This window comes from Pelodiscus sinensis, chromosome 31, assembly GCF_052426305.1.
Source record: "Pelodiscus sinensis isolate ZL-2025 chromosome 31, ASM5242630v1, whole genome shotgun sequence".
Lineage (NCBI taxonomy): Eukaryota > Metazoa > Chordata > Testudines > Trionychidae > Pelodiscus > Pelodiscus sinensis.
In genome coordinates this window covers 2429330-2446630 of record NC_143082.1, presented here as the reverse complement: position 1 = coordinate 2446630, position 17301 = coordinate 2429330, and the positions used below count along the sequence as shown (strand labels likewise).

Below are 17301 nucleotides of genomic sequence, written 5' to 3'. Positions count from 1 at the left end.
AAAGGGAATAAACTGCGGAAGGCCCCTTTTAGGGCAGCAAGACAAGGGGGGTGATAGAGAAAGGTCTGTGAAATCATGACTGGTGCAGAGTAGGGATGTAAGAGTGAAGTCAAGTAACTGATAAACAAAAGCGTCTAGGTTAATGCTATAGACGACATGCGTTTCCCTCCCCCCGCCCTTTGCTGGTACATTTTTAGCAGACTGGCCAGCAGCACGGCTCAGTGCTGGCTTGTGACCGCACTGGGACCTACCCCCGCTGCGGCTCTGCATTGGAAGTGTATTAGCAGCCAGCCGGGCAGGCAGCCTGTCTCAGTTCTGGTTCGCACCTGATTTGGGAGCTCAGACCCGGGTTTGGGAGCCTTTACCAGAGGCAGGGTGACAGGCAGCCGATCCGTGACGGGAGCTGGTTTTTAAACTGGCCCCCCTTGCGGACTAGCTCCCGCCTGGCTCCCCACGCTGCTGCCTCTGATCCAGAAGCAGTGGTGTGGAGTGGCAGTGGGGTCGGAGTGCACTGGCTGCCGGCCCCGCCCCTGGGGACTATCGAATAGTCGAGTAACCAATAAGAATTCATGAGGTTACTCGACCATTCACTTACCGGAGATTTAACATCCCCAGTGTGGAGACAGTGAATGAGGCAGGGTGGTTTTACCTCTTCACGTAACACGAGAACCCGGGGTCACACAGTTCAAAAACAAACCCAGGGCTGGATTTCTGAGAACAGGCAGCAGTGGGACTCTGAGCATTAGCTAAGTTCCTGGCAAACACGCCCGCGTCTCGGTTGTTCCACCAGCAAAGGTGACTGGCCGGCATCGTTTATGGCATCCGGGAAAGTGGGAGGCGCCCCGTTCTCCAAGTGCTCAGCTGCGCCTGCGGCGGGCCACATTGCAAAGAACCCAGCCAGTGACTGTTGCGTGTCTCGGTGTCACGCAGGTGCTGTGGAAGTGCTGCCGTGTCGCTGTCTGGGTGTGGCCAAGGCGCCCGCAGCCGCTTGGTGTTAACACGGGGAAAAGCCCCCGTGGATTTTAGGGCTCACATGCACAAGCCTGTGGAAGCTGCCAGCTACAGCCTGGGGAACACGGTTTCCACACAGCCAGGTTGGCAAATGGCGGCTTCTCCTCCCGTGGTCCATTGTGACTCGTGCCAAAAGTGGGGAGTGATTTGGCTTTGCAAAAAGGAAGAAAAGCAAAATTTCCTCGGGCCACATCCACTTAGTCAAGGTCCACGAAGTGTCAATGGAAAATGGGCCATGGGCCCCTCGGCTGCTTCCCCTTCTCTGCGAAGAGGGACAGGAGCTCGCCACAGACAGGCCTTGCCGTTTGCTGCGATGGCTTTCCACCACAACCGGGTGACAGGAGAGAACCCTGTTGTGTTCCCTCCCTCTGGGGCATCCGGCATTGGCCACTGTTGGCCAGCGGCGTAGCAAGGGGTCCGGGGGGCAGTTGCCCCTTGGTGCCACACTAGCGGGGTGCCAATTGAGTTCCCCTCTGTTCCCCCTGTCATCCTTCAGCTCGCCTGCTCCTCCTCTGCCCGACATTGCTGGCTGGAGCCTCCTCCCCACCTCTGCACCCCCAGCCCGACCCTCCTCCATCTCCACCAGTGGGTTAGTGTGTGCAGGGACCTGACCCCAAACTGAAGGGGGCGGGGGAAGATGCGATACAAGCTCCCCCCCAGGGTTGGGCTCAGCCATGCCGGGCGGAGGGGTTGGGGCCTCGCCGGGCGGAGGGGGAGAGCAAATTTTGCCTTTGCCCCTGGGCACATAACTCCCTCCTGTGTCTCTGCTGTGGGCAGACAGGACGCTGGGCTGGCCCGGGCTGGCTGTTCGTACGTTCCAGCGCCACTGGCTGCGTTGAGGGTTGTGACGCTGACCTCAGAGGCAGCCTGGGTGGCTGGAGGGAGAGGCCAGGGCAGGTGACCAGGCCAGTCACAGGGCGCACGCAGAAGCGCAGCGGCTGTAGGCAGTTCTGTATCCGTGGCGATGCGCTGGGAGGTTAGCTCAGCGCCGGCTGACACCCATCTAGAGTCCTGAGGCCGAACAGCCGGGCCGGAGTGGAGAGGTGAGTGCAGGCCTGCGAGCCAGGAATCAGGATTTCTGGGGTTCAAGCGCTGCTCTAGAGCCAGCACGGTAAGTGATGGAGTCGGGACTCCTGGGTTCCCTCCTCAGCTGCAGGGGGAGCAGTGTGGTTAGAGCAGGGGGGTGGCTAGGACTCCTGGGTTCTCTCCTCAGCTCTGGGGGAGCAGTGTGGTTGAGTGGTTAGAGCAGGGGGGTGGCCAGGACTCCTGGGTTCTCTCCTCAGCTCTGGGGGAGCAGTGTGGTTGAGTGGTTAGAGCAGGGGGGTGGCCAGGACTCCTGGGTTCTCTCCTCAGCTCTGGGGGAGCAGTGTGGTTGAGTGGTTAGAGCAGGGGGGTGGCCAAGACTCCTGGGTTCTCTCCTCAGCTCTGGGGGAGCAGTGTGGTTGAGTGGTTAGAGCAGGGGGGTGGCCAGGACTCCTGGGTTCCCTCCTCAGCTCCGGGGGAGCAGTGTGGTTGAGTGGTTAGAGCAGGGGGGTGGCCAGGACTCCTGGGTTCTCTCCTCAGCTCTGGGGGAGCAGTGTGGTTGAGTGGTTAGAGCAGGGGGGTGGCCAGGACTCCTGGGTTCCCTCCTCAGCTCCGGGGGAGCAGTGTGGTTGAGTGGTTAGAGCAGGTGGCGCCCAGGACGCCTGCGCTCTAAGGCGGGTTATGATGATCCCGGCTGCCCAGGGGCAGAGCCCCGCCCCGCAGCCGGCGGCGCTAGGACCGCCGCGCCCGCCTCTCCGGCCCAGGGCCAGCGCGGAGCGGAGCCCACATGGCCGAGTGCGCCCCGGCCGGGCCGGGCTGCGCCGGGAGCCTGGAGTCGCTGCGCTACCGCCGGGGCTCGCTGCGCGTCCTCAACCAGCTGCTGCTGCCCCAGCGCAGCTGCTACGAGGAGATCGGCGGCGTGCGCCAGGGCTGGGAGGCCATCCGCGCCATGAAGGTGGGGCCGGGGGGCTGCCCCGCGGGGAGGGGTCCGTGGGCACAGAGCGTGGGGTCGGGGCTGGGCATGGCCTGGTGGGGGATACAGGCCTGGGCACGAAAGGGGGGTGTGTGCAGGGCATAGGGCTGGGGTGGGCACGGTGCAGTGGGGGTGCAGGGGCGCTGGGGTGGGGTGGGCATGGTGCAGTGGGGGTGCAGGGGCGCTGGGGTGGGGTGGGCATGGAGCAATGGGGGCTTGGGGGTGCAGGGGCGATGGGGTGGGGTGGGCATGGTGCAGTGGGGGTGCAGGGGCGATGGGATGGGATGGGCATGGTGCAGTGGGGGTGCAGGGGCGCTGGGGTGGGGTGGGCATGGTGCAGTGGGGGTGCAGGGGCGATGGGGTGGGGTGGGGTGGGCACGGTGCAGTGGGGGTGCAGGGGCACTGGGGTGGGGTGGGCACGGTGCAGTGGAGGTGCAGGGGCGCTGGGATGGGGTGGGCACGGTGCAGTGGAGGTGCAGGGGCGCTGGGATGGGGTGGGCACGGTGCAGTGGGGGTGCAGGGGCGCTGGGATGGGGTGGGCATGGTGCAGTGGGGGTGCAGGGGCAATGGGGTGGGCATGGTGCAGTGGGGGTGCAGGGGCGCTGGGATGGGGTGGGCACGGTGCAGTGGGGGTGCAGGGGCGATGGGGTGGGGTGGGCACGGTGCAGTGGGGGTGCAGGGGCGCTGGGGTGGGGTGGGGTGGGCACGGTGCAGTGGGGGTGCAGGGGCGCTGGGGTGGGGTGGGCACGGTGCAGTGGGGGTGCAGGGGGGGGGTGGGGTGGGCACGGTGCAGTGGGGGTGCAGGGGGGGTGGGGTGGGGTGGGCACGGTGCAGTGGGGGTGCAGGGGCGCTGGGATGGGGTGGGCACGGTGCAGTGGGGGTGCAGGGGCGCTGGGATGGGGTGGGCACGGTGCAGTGGGGGTGCAGGGGCGCTGGGATGGGGTGAGCACGGTGCAGTGGAGGTGCAGTTGGGGTGCAGGGGTAGGCATGGGGACATGGGGGGGTCCAAGGTACCCTGAGTACTGGCTTCGCTGGACTGTTGCTCTGAGCTGTGGTTGCAGCTCCTTCCCTGGTTGTCCTTGGTCCCAGCCCACCCTGACTGTGCCCCTGTCCCCCAGGTGCGGGGCGCCCCTGCCATCGCCATCGTGGGCTGCCTGAGCCTGGCGGTGGAGCTGCACGGCGGGGCTGGCACAGGGCAGGGCAAGGCCGACCTGGAGGCCTCTATCCAGGACTCCCTGCGCTACCTGGTGACTGCTCGCCCCACGGCTGTGAACATGGCCCGGGCGGCCCAGGAGCTGGGGGCTTTCGCTTCCCAGGAGGCCCAGCGAGGGGAGGCCACGGCTGAGAGCCTGCGGGAGAGGTAAGATCCAGGCCCGGGGCCCTTTCCCCTCCTCAGCTTGGCAGCGCGATCGCCGGCCTAACCTTCCCCCCGCCCCACAGCATCATCCAGCGGGCAGAGGCCATGCTGGAGAAGGATCTGCGGGACAACAGGAGCATCGGGGAGCACGGGGCGCGCCACCTGCTCCGGACAGCGCCGCAGGACAAGGTGACGGTGCTGACTCACTGCAACACCGGCGCCTTGGCCACTGCTGGCTACGGCACCGCGCTGGGTAAGGGGCTGGCCAGGGCCTCTGCCCACGCTGGCTAGGGGGGTGCACCCCAAGGGTACTGCCGCCCTGCCCTGCCCTGCCCTGCCCTGCCCGCTAGCCCATGCTCTCCAACTCACTAAGCTCTTGCCACCTTTCACGGTTCCCTTCTTGCCTTGCAGGTGTCATCCGCTCCCTGCACGCCCTGGGCCGTCTGGAGCACGTGTACTGCACGGAGACGCGGCCCTACAACCAGGGGGCGCGGCTGACGGCCTACGAGCTGGTGTACGAGCACATCCCGGCCACGCTCATCGCAGACAGCATGGTCTCCGTGGCCATGAAGGAGAAGGGCCTGTCGGGTGAGTGGGAGTCAAGGCACCCAGCTCAAATCCCCCCAGCCACAGGTCTGGTTAGACAGAGGCGGACGTTTATTCAGCTGGTGAGTCTTTGAGGCAGGGCCTGGCCTAGGGGTTGGCATGACAGAGCCCTGAGCTCAGCCGGGACGGGCATCTGCAAAGCGCCCGGCACGAGAGGCGCCCATCTTGGTTGAGTCCTTCGGGTGGTAATGTAATGCACACTCCCAGGACTCGATACGCTGGATCTGACTAGGGATGTGAAGGACCGGCCCACAGGCTAGGCGACTAATTGCTTCTTCCCTCTCCCCCCTGCTGCCTCAATCAGAAAGAGGCGGCAAGGGGGGACAGAAGGGGGTACTTCAAAGTGGCAGCTCCACTTGCAGCCTGAGGCCAGACCCCAGGCTCCATGCAGTGCCGGCACTTTGAAACGCCGTGTGCAGCCCGGATCCCCCACTGACCCCGGCCTCCGGGCAGCGCTGCTGCTTTGAAACGTCGCGGCGCACCCGGCGTCAGGCTCCCCACGGCATTTGAAAGAGGCAGCACCGCATGGAGCCCAGGAGCTGCCGGGCTCCACACACAGTGCTTTCGCCTTTGAAGTGAAGCAATAGCCCTAGAGCTGTTGCTGCGCTTCAATGGCAGAGCTGCCCTATGGACTAATCGAATAGTCGATGCAAAAATGCATTGACTATTTGATTAGTCAGTCGATACTTGGCATCCCTAGATCCGACCGGTAGATCCAGTAATCCAGTATGACGCCAGCATGTTTTGTGTGAGGCTGACACAGTTAACAGCTATCTCTCTAGGAGGGCGCTTATCCACAGTGCTCAAAGCACATTAGTAGTAGGTCCCCTGCTGCAGCATGGGGATGGGTAAACTGAGGCACAGAGAGGTGTGATGGCTTCCAACTGCTTTGCTGGGTATCTCGGTGTGGCCTCCCCACCTGGTGCCCTTTCCCCCTAGACAACCCTGCTTCTCAGAGAAGCATGCTGGGTGCTTCATAGAGCTGTTGTGTTGGGGGTCCTGGAGGACTGGGATCTGCCAGCCACAAGGACAACCTGTAGCAGGGAGGGGGTGGGAGGAGGGGACCACAGTAGGAGCCACCTGGTTGATGACTCTGGTGGTCACGTGACATGAGAACCACCCCTCCCGGATTTGAAGTGCTGCTTTCCCTCGCCCAGCTGTCATCGTGGGAGCCGACCGGGTGGTGGCCAATGGCGACACGGCCAACAAAGTGGGCACCTACCAGCTGGCCATTGCTGCAAAGCATCATGGGATCCCCTTCTACGTGGCAGCCCCCAGCACCTCATGTGATCTGAGCTTGGCGGAAGGCTCCGACATTGTGATCGAGGAGCGTCCGAGCCAGGAGCTGACGGACGTCAATGGCGTGAGGATCGCAGCGCCAGGTACCGTGGTCGGAGCACGTCCCCACACGGCGTCATGGGCCAAGGGGCTGTCCCGGTGCAGGAGAAGGAGGAGATCGTGGGCCGGGGGGGGAATTCTTGGTTGGATTTGTATGTCGCGTTGCTGAGTGGCTCACGGTGTCTCTCTCTCCTGCCAAGGGATCGGTGTTTGGAATCCGGCCTTTGACGTCACGCCGCACGAGCTCATCACCGGGGGCATCGTCACGGAGTTCGGGGTCTTCCGCCCCGGCGAGCTGCGGGAGGCCCTCGCCGGGAAGTGAAAGCACAATGAGGCCCTGGGGCCAGTAGCTCATGCTGAGCAGGCGCGAGACTGTGGCTGGGGATGGTGGGGCCTGGCTTGGAGCTTTGACGTCCTGATAATAAACCCCCGTGGGCCTTTCACGCCACCGCTTCTCCGCGTGGGCTGTTGGCTGCGGCTGTCGCTCTGAGCCGGCCTTGGCGCTGGCTCTCCTGGAGGGAGCCTGACCCCCTCCCCCGCCCTGTGTGTCATAGACCCTGTACTGCCGCGGGAGAGTCCCCCTTGGCTCCCCCGGCTAGGGCAGCGTGTGGTGCGGACAGAGCCCGGCTCCGTCACTGCGGGGGGGGGGGCTTTTCCACGAGGCCCCAGGTGCCCCCTGGAGCCTGGAATTGGGAGGGGCTGGGCTCCCTGACCCCCCCTTGGTGAGGGAAGGGTATCCCTGCATGCACTGGGAATGCACTGGGCGGGGGGTTTGCCCTTCTGTATCCCGGCATGCACTGGCCGCGGGGGCGTGGCTGCTCCTCTATCCCGGCATGCACTGGGCGGGGTTTGCCCTTCTGTATCCCGGCATGCACTGGGCGGGGGTTTGCCCTTCTGTATCCCGGCATGCACTGGCCGCGGGGGCGTGGCTGCTTCTCTATCCCGGCATGCACTGGGCGGGGTTTGCCCTTCTGTATCCCGGCATGCACTGGGCAGGGGTTTGCCCTTCTCTATCCCGGCATGCACTGAGCGCCCCCCCCCCCCCCCGGAAGTGGAGTCGTCATGGCTCAGGGGAAGCAGAAGTTCCAGGCCCAGAAGCCGGGCGGGGGGAAGAAGCCGGCGGCGCAGGCGGCCCGGGGACCCCGGAAGGGAGGTGAGCGGCTGCAGGGGGGGCTCGCGGGCGGCCCTGGGGGGAGGGGGCCCGGCGGGGGGAGGGGCTCGCGGGCGCCCCTGGGGGGAGGGGGTCTGGCGGGGGGGGCTCGCGGGCGCTCCTGGGGGGAGGGGGTCTGGCGGGGGGGGGCTCGCGGGCGCTCCTGGGGGGAGGGGGTCTGGCGGGGGGGGGCTCGCGGGCGCTCCTGGGGGGAGGGGGTCTGGCGGGGGGGGGCTCGCGGGCGCTCCTGGGGGGAGGGGGTCTGGCGGGGGGGGGCTCGCGGGCGCCCCTGGGGAGAGGGGGTCTGGCGGGGGGGGGCTCGCGGGCGCTCCTGGGGGGAGGGGGCTTGGCGGGGGGGGGAGGCTCGCGGGCGCCCAGGAACGTACCTGCAGCGTTATCCCTCCCCAGCCCAGAGAGCCCCCCCTGCCCTCCCCAGGCAGAGGCTGTCACCCCGTCCTTCCCCGGGCCCTGCTGTCTCGCAAGCTCTTTGGTCAACAGGCCGGGCTTCCTACCCTGGGGCAGTTCAGTTCTCCTTGCCTGGCTCCGCATGTTCATCACCCGCCTCTCTCCCCCAGGCCGCACGATCGCTCCCAAGAAAGCGCGTGTGATCCAGCAGCAGAAACTGAAAAAGGTGAGGTGCGCGGGGATAGCAAACAGCAGCTTGGGTTAGAGCAGGCAGGGCCGAACTGCAGCCCTTGCGCCACAGCGGGATTCTTGTGCAGGTTATAAAGTACAGCTCATGGAGAAAACTTGGTCCCACGCACTTTGCAGCTGGAATTAACATGAACGTGGAAGCTGTCCAAACTGTTGAAAGAATTTCAAAACTTAGTGAGGTCGGTAGAAAGAGATGCTCACGTGCATTATTTTAGGAAATGTTGTCAGTGTGTTCACACAGTTTCTGTGCGGACCATGTGTCTGCTCAGTCTTCCTGCATTCCACAGAATACAGGCTGCGTACAGCTCATAAATCACATTTGAATAGTTTTAGATTGAAGTGTTAACTCTGCATTAACTTTGTAGATAAGAATATCTTTTCATTGTAAAAGAGCCAGAGTTTTGAGCCAGACTGGGAGGAAGATTTTGCATTTTATTGTTAAAGGTGCCAGTGCATCAACCGAACCACAAAGGGAGCAACTTAAAACATCACTGTGAAACAAATCACAATAACTCTTCCTCTAAATATCCTGAATTGGAATTAAGGAAAAGCAAGTTAACGGCATTAAAATTATGCCTAAACAGTCAGCAGACACTAGTTTTGGCATTCAGAAAAGCAGACACAGCAACCAAAGCTAGTTTTATGTCCCTCAATTTTGCTTGTGCTAAATGTCCACGTTATGAAGAAGAATTTAAGATCCAAATAACATAAAACTTCAGAAACTAATAAATTCCGTTTGTGTTTCATGCTACAGAGTGGTATGTCTCCCAGATCAGTGCAGACGTGGCAAACAAGATACAAAACGATCTAAAGAATTCTCTAGCATTCAGCCTAGATCTCAATAAAACCACAGAGATACAGGATAATCCAGAACTAGTGATATTCATTTAGTATGTTTCCACAGATATTATTCTGGAAGAATAATGAGGAGTCCTGTGGCACCTTAGAAATTTGGGCATAAGCCTTTGTGGGTAGAAATTACTTTATTAGATGAAGTGGGTTTTACCCGCTAGTAGGAACTGGACTGGCTGTCAGAGTGGGGTAGGAGGGGGGCTGCTCTCCTCAGCCCTACGGTCGATTTCTCTCCTTGGGGAGAGAGCTAGAATGAGCCATGTGTGACAGGTCAGCCACGTAGTGCGACTGGGAAGCGGAGAAGAGTGGGAAATGTACCTGGAGAGAGTGGACTGGATTTAAATTCTGTGGCCTAACTCGCTTCGGGCCGCTTTTGTCCTCTCCACGTGGCTGAATGTACGACAGTGACCAGTATCGTTTCCTTGTGCCCCTCTACCAGTCTCTGTCACCTGCCCTCAATTGTAAACTGCGTGCCAGGAGCACTAGCCACAACCCTGCCACAGCTAATCATGGGACCGTGCGAGGCCTGGGCATGGGTCGTGTTCGCCGGGACTCCTGTTTGTGAATCCTGCTCTCCTCCAAAGGTTGCTCAGGCTGAGACCTGCGGAGTGGGGAAGGGAGGCGTGGGCTGGGCAGGGGCGAGTGTGTGACCTCGTTGAGCTCCCTGCTTAAATGGCTGCTGCTGCTGCCCTTTCCCTCCCTGAGGAGCCGCTGGGTTAATTTGTTTCCTGGCCCCCTTCCTCCCCAGAACTTGGAAGTCGGCATCCGGAAGAAGATCGAACACGAGGCGATGATGAAAGCCAGCACCAGCCTGCCCAAGAAGCTGACTGTGGTCACGGCGCCGGAGAAGGGAGCTAAGAAGGGCCACCCCAGCAAGTCTACCCTGTGACCTGGGCCAGGGGGTTTGGAGCTGTCACCGTCCTTGTGCTCCTGCAGACTCCCATCGCCCACGCCTGGCCAAAACTGCACCAGCCCGCTCCATTGGGAGCCCCCTGTAGGAACCAAGGGATGGGGGCAGCTCTGTCCCTGGACCACGGTGCTTTTGCAGCTACCTCCTTGGACTTGTTCATCCTCCTCCGTCTCCTGTGCAAACGCTCCCTGGCCTGTAGCAGGGATGGGAGCAGCTTACCCCTTGGTGGTTAACCTGCCTCTTGTCAGAAACGGAGCCGTCTCCGTCCTGTCACTGGGAAGGAGGTTGAAGGGTGGGGGGCAGCACAGTGGTTCTCGGTCAGACCCCCGGTGAGGGATTCTGTGAATTGCTAGTTTCCCCTTCCCCTCCAGCCCCCGAGAGTTGGGGGCTCCGGTGGAGTTTGGGGCAGTGCCTAGGAAAAGCTGCCTGCGTGAATTACGCAGTGGAGCCCAAACTGCCTGGCTGTGAGCGGAAGGGGGCAGCTTGGGCCTGTGGAGCTGAGATGCCAAATGTCCCGTTCTCTGAGCAGCTCCCCTGACTGGCTCCAGCCTCGGGGAGGGGGTGTGTGTGTGTGTGTGTGTGTGGGGCCTGGCCCTGCCCCCCATCCTGCGCTTTAATAAAAAGTACTGGGAAGGACTGTCCTGTAACTCCTCTGTGGGGCTGTGAAGGGATGGAAGCTGCAGGCCCCTGCTCTGGCGGCTTTTATACAGGAGCCACGCGGTCGCTGGAAGCTCGCCATCCCCGGAGCCTGCAGTCTGCGCTCAGCACACCCTGGGGCGGTTCCCCGCGGCTAGCAGGGCTACACCATGGATGTGAACAGACATGGACCTAGTCCCTGCAGACTCCCCGTACAGCTTTCTCTCTCACTGCCTCTGGCCCCTCACTGGGGCATCTGGGCGCCTCCCGCTCTCTCTCTGTGGGGCTGGGCTAATACCCTGTTTGGGAAGCAGGGGCCTCAGAGGGGCTGGGCCCAAGCGACTTGGCCCAGATCACTCAGGAGTCTGGTAGCAGAGCTGGGAATGGACCTCGAGGATCCCTATTCCCTGGCCACACCCTAAGTGCTCAGCTTTCCTTAGCTATGGCCTGCGTGGGGCGGGGGCTAGGGACAGAAGTGCCCCCCCCCCCCCCCCGCCCCGGTAAGGCTGTGCTCCTGCTCAGTCCGGGGCTCCAGGCTGCGGGTTTCTCAGGCCCATGCTTTGCAGGGGGCTGGGTGATCTGTGTTCCCTGCGGCGATAGCTATGTGAGATGAGTAAGGGGGTTCTGGGTTGAAAAGGCTGTCTCTGAAATGTGGAGGTTTGGTTTCTGCTGTGCAGGGTGGCAGGGTGGGTCTAGCCTACGCTGCATACGCTGCAGTCACTTGCTGCACGGCTGCCCCAGAAACCTGCAGCCAGGACACGGCCTGCGCCGTAGGAAGGCATTTCTCCGCCACCCCCCAGAACAGCAGCACGGTTTGCACTGCAGGGGTGGGAGGAGTTTCCACACCTGTGCCCCACATATCCTTGTTGATGTCACTTTTCTGTGGAGTGGAGTGTGGACATGGGCAGAGCCAGGCTGGATGCGGGTACCGGCTATTCTGCTTCCTTGAACCTAACAAGCCACAGGGCTGAGCTACTTGTGGGTCTTCTGCTGGCTGTGGGGCAGGGCTCCCATCTCACCCCCACAGCCAGTGCTTGAGCTGTGCAGCGGGAGCCTAGTGCGTTTCCTGGGGCTGCCCCTGTGTGCTAGACCAGCCTGTTATCCAGCTGGTCCAAGGCTCCTTAACCTGATTCACTCCCCGAGGCTGCTGGCCAGGGAGCGTTTTCCTTTCAGCGGTGGGGGGCAGACAGGCCTGCGTGGGTTGGGGAGCTGATCAAAGCATCTTCCTGGGAAGTGAGATGGGCTAGAAGGGGGCAGACTGAATGGAGACTCAAAGCTTTGTTGCCTTGGGGGGGTCCCTCACCCTGCCAGCCTTTCACCTGCGGGAGCCAGGTCACCTCTGCTAAGCCCAGGCCTGGTTTCTAAGCAGAGGGGGCAGTCCCTGGTATGGGGGGAGGGGGGTGGATCCCACCACCCTGGAAACTTCCTCAGGGCAACGAACCTGATGGCCCCCAGCCCAGGTCTTAGGGGAGCAGCGAAGGAAGAGATTGAAAATGAAGCGAAGACACGGTCGTGCGGGGGAGCCCTGCACCCAGCCCCCCTGCTTTATCCGCAGGGCCTCACTCCGTTATTTGTTACACTCCCTGGTTTAGCAGGGGCATCTCCCTGGGCCCCTTCCCTGGGCATATGGGTCAGGCTGGGGACTGGGAGTTGCTAGCCCGGAAGCCTGGCCTGGGGGACCCACGTCTGTGCCCACTTGTTCGCAGGGAGCCGTGGGGCCTGTTCAAGGCTGTTGTAAATGCTGGAAGCAACCGAAGGAGGGGACCCCGCCCTGCCCCATGTGCTGCCTTTGGCCCATTAGCCTGGCTCCCAGGCCTCACGGCCTAACCCTCTTCCAGGGGCTTTATTTGTCAGGCAGCTCCAGTCCAGCTCCTTAACCTGATTCACTCCCCCGGGGCAGGAGGGGGGGCGGCGCGAGTGCAGGTTACTGGCTAGAGGAGAGGTTCTGGAGCCAGGACTCCTAGGCTATGTCTACACTATAGCCTCTTGCACAAAAGCATATGCAAATGAGGCAAAGCATAGAATATTGCTGCACCTCATTTGCATAATTATCAAGGCTCCGTTTTTGCGCAAGAGGCTTTTGCACAAAAAGGAGCTGCCTACATGGCTCCTTTTTGTGCAAAACCCCCCGCTTGCGCAAGAGCTCCCCTTCCTCTTTTTGCAGGAAGAAGGGCTCTTGTGCAAAAAGGAGCCATGTAGACAGCTCCTTTTTGTGCAAAAGCAGCCTCATTAGTTATGCAAATGAGGCACAGCAATAGTCCATGCTTTGTCTCATTTGCATTTTTTTTTGCACAGGAGGGGGCAGTGTAGACGTAGCCCTAGGTTTTATTGCTGCAGCAGGAATTGATCCAGGTCTCAGGTTCTATTCCTGCCCTGAGAAGGGCAGTGAGGTGTAGCAGTGAGAGCAAAGACTTTGGGCCAGTACTCCCAGGTTCTATTCTGAGCCCTGGCAGTGGAACGTGGTCTTGTGGCTAATGCCAGTCAGGTCTGGATTCCACTTGTGGCTCATTCCATGACCTCAAAGCCGCTCGCTTCCTGTCTGGGCCTCAGTGGCTTGTTCTGCAAGGTAGAGAACCAGGCCTATGCCTCCATGTGCCTTGAGATCCCCAGAGGCCAGAGAAGGGGCAGAAAGTGTCAAGTTTACTCCAGCCCAAACGCTGCTCTGAAGGCACCTTGCTTTGCCCCACCGTGTTCATCGCAGCTCCGCGGAGGGCCCTCACCCTGCAGCAGCAAAAGGCCTAATGCCTTTTCCATCCTGTGCCCCAGCCCTTTCAGTGTGATCCCCCAGGAGACCTTTTCTCCTTCCCTGCATGAAGGATCAAATGGTCAAAGCAACAGGGTGGGATCCAGGAGATCTGGTATCAGTTCCTGGCCCTAGAAGGTCTGTGCTCCAGTAGTTTGGGGGAGAAGCCCTGCCACAGACTTTCTGGGGGACCTTGACCAAGTCACATCCCCCCGCCTCAGTTTCCCTCCCTAAAAATGGTAGCATTAGCTTGCAAGCTGGCCTGAGTCCTCCCAGACTCCTGTCACAGCAGAAACACAGCTCCTGGCTCTTACAGTGGGAGAGAACATGCAACGTCCACTACTCACATCTGAATCGGGTCTGGGTTCCTGTCACCGGGCCACCACTACCACGGCACCTCCTGCTGGTAGTGCCAGGCATTAGCTCAGCTCCGCCCACCAGCTGCCTCCCTGCATCAATGCTGGACCCACATGGCTCCCAAGCCCCGCTGTCCTCTTCAAGACACCACCCTCTGGCCATGCCCACTCCAGTGCCTCTCCGCCCCCCCAGGGGTGTGTGTGTCAATCTCTCTACTCTTGGGCTACATCTAGACTGGCACGATTTTCTGCAAATACTTTTAACGGAAAAGTTTTCCATTAAAAGCATTTGCGGAAGAGAGTGTCTAGATTGGCACAGACACTTTTCTGCAAGAGCACTTTCTGCGGAAAAGCGGCCATGCCAATCTAGACACGCTTTTGCGCAAAACAAATCTCAGCTGTCTACACTGGCCCTTTTGTACAAAAGCTTTGCGCAAAAGGGACTTTTGCCCAAACAGGAGCAGCGTAGTATTTCCGCAAGTAGCACTGATTTCAGACAGTAGGAGTCAGTGTTCTTGCGGAAATTCAAGCGGCCAGTGTAGACAGCTGGCAAGTTTTTCCGCAAAAGCACCTGCTTCTGCAGAAAAACTTGCCAGTCTAGACACAGCCTTGGGTCCTCCCCTTCCAGGGAACCCCCTGTACCCACCTTGCCTCACTGACCCACTGCCAGTCTTCATCTAGCCCCTGCCACGGGCAAACTGCACTCTGAAATGGCCACTCCGCCTAGGCAAGGGGGTGTGGACCTGCTGCCTCTTCCTAGCCTGCCTGCCCACCCGCCCCCCTGGTGCTCAAGGCCTTGCCTCAGACCCTGCAGCCTGGGAGGGAGGCTAGGCCAGGCTCCCTAGCTAGCTAGCTAGCCAGCCCACCCGCCCTTCTTTCTTTTCCCCAGCCCTGCTCTGTCTTGGAGAGCCTCTACAGTTGGCCCAGCCCTTCCTACTCCCCTGCTGTAACAAGAGGGTCTCTTCTGGCTCCTGGAGCCCTTATTTATACAGCCCCCAGCTGCGCCCTAACTGGCAGTATCAGCCTCAGCTGCTGCCTTTGCATTCAGCCCTTTCCCAGGGCTGGGTTTAGCCTTAAAGGGCCAGTGCGGGGCAGATGCCGGGTCACAGTTCCCCACTCGTTCTGGGGCACACGGCTTAGTTGCCTGGCCCTGCGATAAATGAATAACAGTCCCTCCCCATCGGCCTCTTTCTCATCAGCAGCACTCAACGCTCTTTCGGGATCTCCATGTTGCAGCTGGGAAAACGGAGGCACAGGAAGACAACGTGGCCTGCACCCTGCGACCCAGCTGCAGGGCTCGGAACCTAAGCCTGGTTTATCCTGCCCTAGCCTGTCCTTAGCCACTAGGCCAGATAACTCCGGAGAGAAACCAAGTTGCTTTTTAATCACTGCGGGGCGGGGGGGAGTCAGTGGGAAAGTCACATCTTAGCCCAGTGGTGCTCAAACTTTTTGGCCTCATGTCCCCTTTTTGATTTTTGAGAAACTCTCGCCCCCCCCCTCCCAAAAGCAGCAAAACTCGGGGTGGGACTGACGGGGGTGTGTGGTGCTGGGTCACCTTGTGCCCCCCCGGAATTTCTTCATGCCCCCCCAGTTTGGGAACCCATTTGTCAATCTCTCCCCGCATTTCCCCGCTTGTCCAAGAAAGACACTGGTAATTCTATGCTGAATGCCGGCTGCACTGTGGTGCCTTAGCGGCCTCAGACCTGACGAGCACTGGGAAATGAAATGAGTTTTGGCAAGAACGCCTTTGACCTGGGCTCCTGGTACCTGGCTTCTGACTGGGCCTTAGAAATCCCAGACGGGATGCTGGATACAATGCAAAATTGCACTGTAGTCAGCTGATCTCCTCCTGGGTAATCCAAGTGGTCTGGATTTACACTGTTCCGTAGTAAGCATGATAGTCACTGGTCCTTTTCACTTCAGTAGCAGCATGGACATGAAGGAGACCAGAGTACTGAACCGGGAGACTTGAGTTCTAGTCTCTGTACTGACTTGTGACTTGGGTAAATCACACTTCCTCTGTGCCTCAGTTTCCCCACCTACAAAGGAGAGCATGTTACTGAGCAGGAAGATCTCATGAGAAGGCGGCTATGATTAGTTCAGAGATTGCTAAAAACATCGGAGCAGCCACACTGGGTCAGAGCATAAGAACGGCTGTACTGGGTGGCTGTGAGTAGACTGGCAAGTTTTTCCGCAAAAGCTGCTGCTTTTGCAGAAAAACTTGCCAGCTGTCTACACTGGCCGCTTGAATTTCTGCAAGAACACTGACGATCTCATGTAAGAAATCAGTGCTTCTTGCAGAAATACTGTGCTGCTCCCATTCGGGCAAAAGTCCTTTTGCGCAAAAGCTTTTGTGCAAAAGGGCCAGTGTAGACAGCTTTGTTTTGCGCAAAAAAGCCCCGATCGCGAAAATGGTGATCAGGGCTTTTTTGTGCCAAAGCGCGTCTAGATTGGCACGGACGCTTTTCCGCAAAAAGTGCTTTTGCGGAAAAGCGTCCATGCCAATCTAGACACTCTTTTCCGCAAATGCTTTTAACGGAAAACTTTTCCGTTAAAAGCATTTGTGGAAAATCATGCCAGTCTAGACATAGCCTGTCAGACCAAAGGTCCATCTAGCCCAGTAGCCTGTCTGCCAACAGGGGCCAGTACCATGTGCCCCATAGGTCCATCCATCCTGTCTTCCAACAGTGGCCGATGCCGGATTCCCCAGAGGGAGTGAACAGAACAGGGAATCATCAGGGGATCTCTCCTGTCATCCATTTCCAGCCTCTGACAAACAGAGGCAAGGGACACTATTCCTACCCAGCCTGGTTAATAAGGATTGATAGACCTGTCCTCAGTGAATGTATCTAGTTCTTTTTTGAACCCTATTAAAGTCCTGGTCTTCACAACATCCTCTGGCCAGGAGTTCCACAGGTTGACTGTGCATTGCATGATGAAAATCTTCCTTTTGTTTGTTTTAAACCTGCTGCCTGTTCATTTCCTTTGGTGACCCCTAGTTCTTATGGGAACAACTTTTCCTTATCCACTTTCTCTATTCCTAGTCCTGGGCTGAGGCTGCTCGTTTTGCTGCTGTGCCAGGACCCATTCCAGAGAATAGCCATGAACTGAAGAATTCCCCCCCAAGGTGCTTCAAGCGCTGTGCGCTCTTTGGGACTGAAATGGGGAGGCGGTGACAACGGATTGTAACAGCACGGAAGGGACAGGCGGGCAACCCCCTGCTGTTCTGCCTAGCATCCATCCCTGTTCTGTTTTCTGGGGCTTTGGATATTGCCCATCCCCCCCCCACACACACCACCATAGCATTGATAGGAGCCCTCGATGAGCACCATCTGGGGTCCTGCGGAAGGGGATTTGCAGCAGGCTGGTGTGGGTGGGATGGAGACAGTCAGATGGGAAGTGCTGCCCTGGGATGGGAGGTATCCAGTCCTGGGTGGAACTTACACAGGTGGAACTGCCTGCAGCAGGAGGTACGGGGGGGGGGGGGCTGGGGTGAGATGTGCAGCAGGAGGTTCCCTGGGGCCGAGGGATTCCGCTAGTCCTGGAGAAGGAAGAACCAGTGGGATGTCCCTGGCCCGGTCCTGCAGGAGGGGGAGAAACTGGGGAGAATCCATGGGCCGGGCTGGGAGACGCAGGGAGAGAAGCAGGGGACTGGGAAGCCCCTGGAAGAGGTGGAGATGAAGGGGCGGAGC

At 59.9% G+C, this 17301-nt stretch overlaps 2 protein-coding genes across 2 annotated transcripts; both read left to right on the top strand.

The window, feature by feature from the left end:
* Positions 1 to 2774: 2774 nt before the first annotated feature.
* Positions 2775 to 6756, top strand: MRI1 (methylthioribose-1-phosphate isomerase 1). Its single transcript, XM_075902453.2, has 6 exons — positions 2775 to 2989; positions 4126 to 4367; positions 4448 to 4617; positions 4776 to 4952; positions 6128 to 6352; positions 6509 to 6756. Exons 1-6 carry the CDS (start codon positions 2822 to 2824, stop codon positions 6628 to 6630), a joined length of 1104 nt encoding a protein of 367 aa, XP_075758568.2. The 5' UTR covers positions 2775 to 2821; the 3' UTR covers positions 6631 to 6756.
* Positions 6757 to 7296: 540 nt separating this feature from the next.
* Positions 7297 to 10511, top strand: C31H19orf53 (chromosome 31 C19orf53 homolog). The gene is made up of 3 exons (XM_075902454.2): positions 7297 to 7461; positions 8034 to 8089; positions 9713 to 10511. The coding sequence occupies exons 1-3, from the start codon at positions 7371 to 7373 to the stop codon at positions 9851 to 9853; spliced, it is 288 nt and encodes a 95-aa protein (XP_075758569.1). The 5' UTR covers positions 7297 to 7370; the 3' UTR covers positions 9854 to 10511.
* The last annotated feature ends 6790 nt before the right edge of the window (positions 10512 to 17301 follow it).

Coding starts and splice junctions, on each gene's coding strand:
- MRI1 (XM_075902453.2), top strand. CDS start 2,822: ATGGCCGAGTGCGCCCCGGCCGGGCCGGGCTGCGCCGGGAGCCTGGAG. Junction 4,953..6,127: donor GAAGGAGAAGGGCCTGTCGG/GTGAGTGGGAGT, acceptor TCCCTCGCCCAG/CTGTCATCGTGGGAGCCGAC. Junction 6,353..6,508: donor CGTGAGGATCGCAGCGCCAG/GTACCGTGGTCG, acceptor TCTCCTGCCAAG/GGATCGGTGTTTGGAATCCG.
- C31H19orf53 (XM_075902454.2), top strand. CDS start 7,371: ATGGCTCAGGGGAAGCAGAAGTTCCAGGCCCAGAAGCCGGGCGGGGGG. Junction 7,462..8,033: donor CCGGGGACCCCGGAAGGGAG/GTGAGCGGCTGC, acceptor TCTCTCCCCCAG/GCCGCACGATCGCTCCCAAG. Junction 8,090..9,712: donor AGCAGCAGAAACTGAAAAAG/GTGAGGTGCGCG, acceptor CTTCCTCCCCAG/AACTTGGAAGTCGGCATCCG.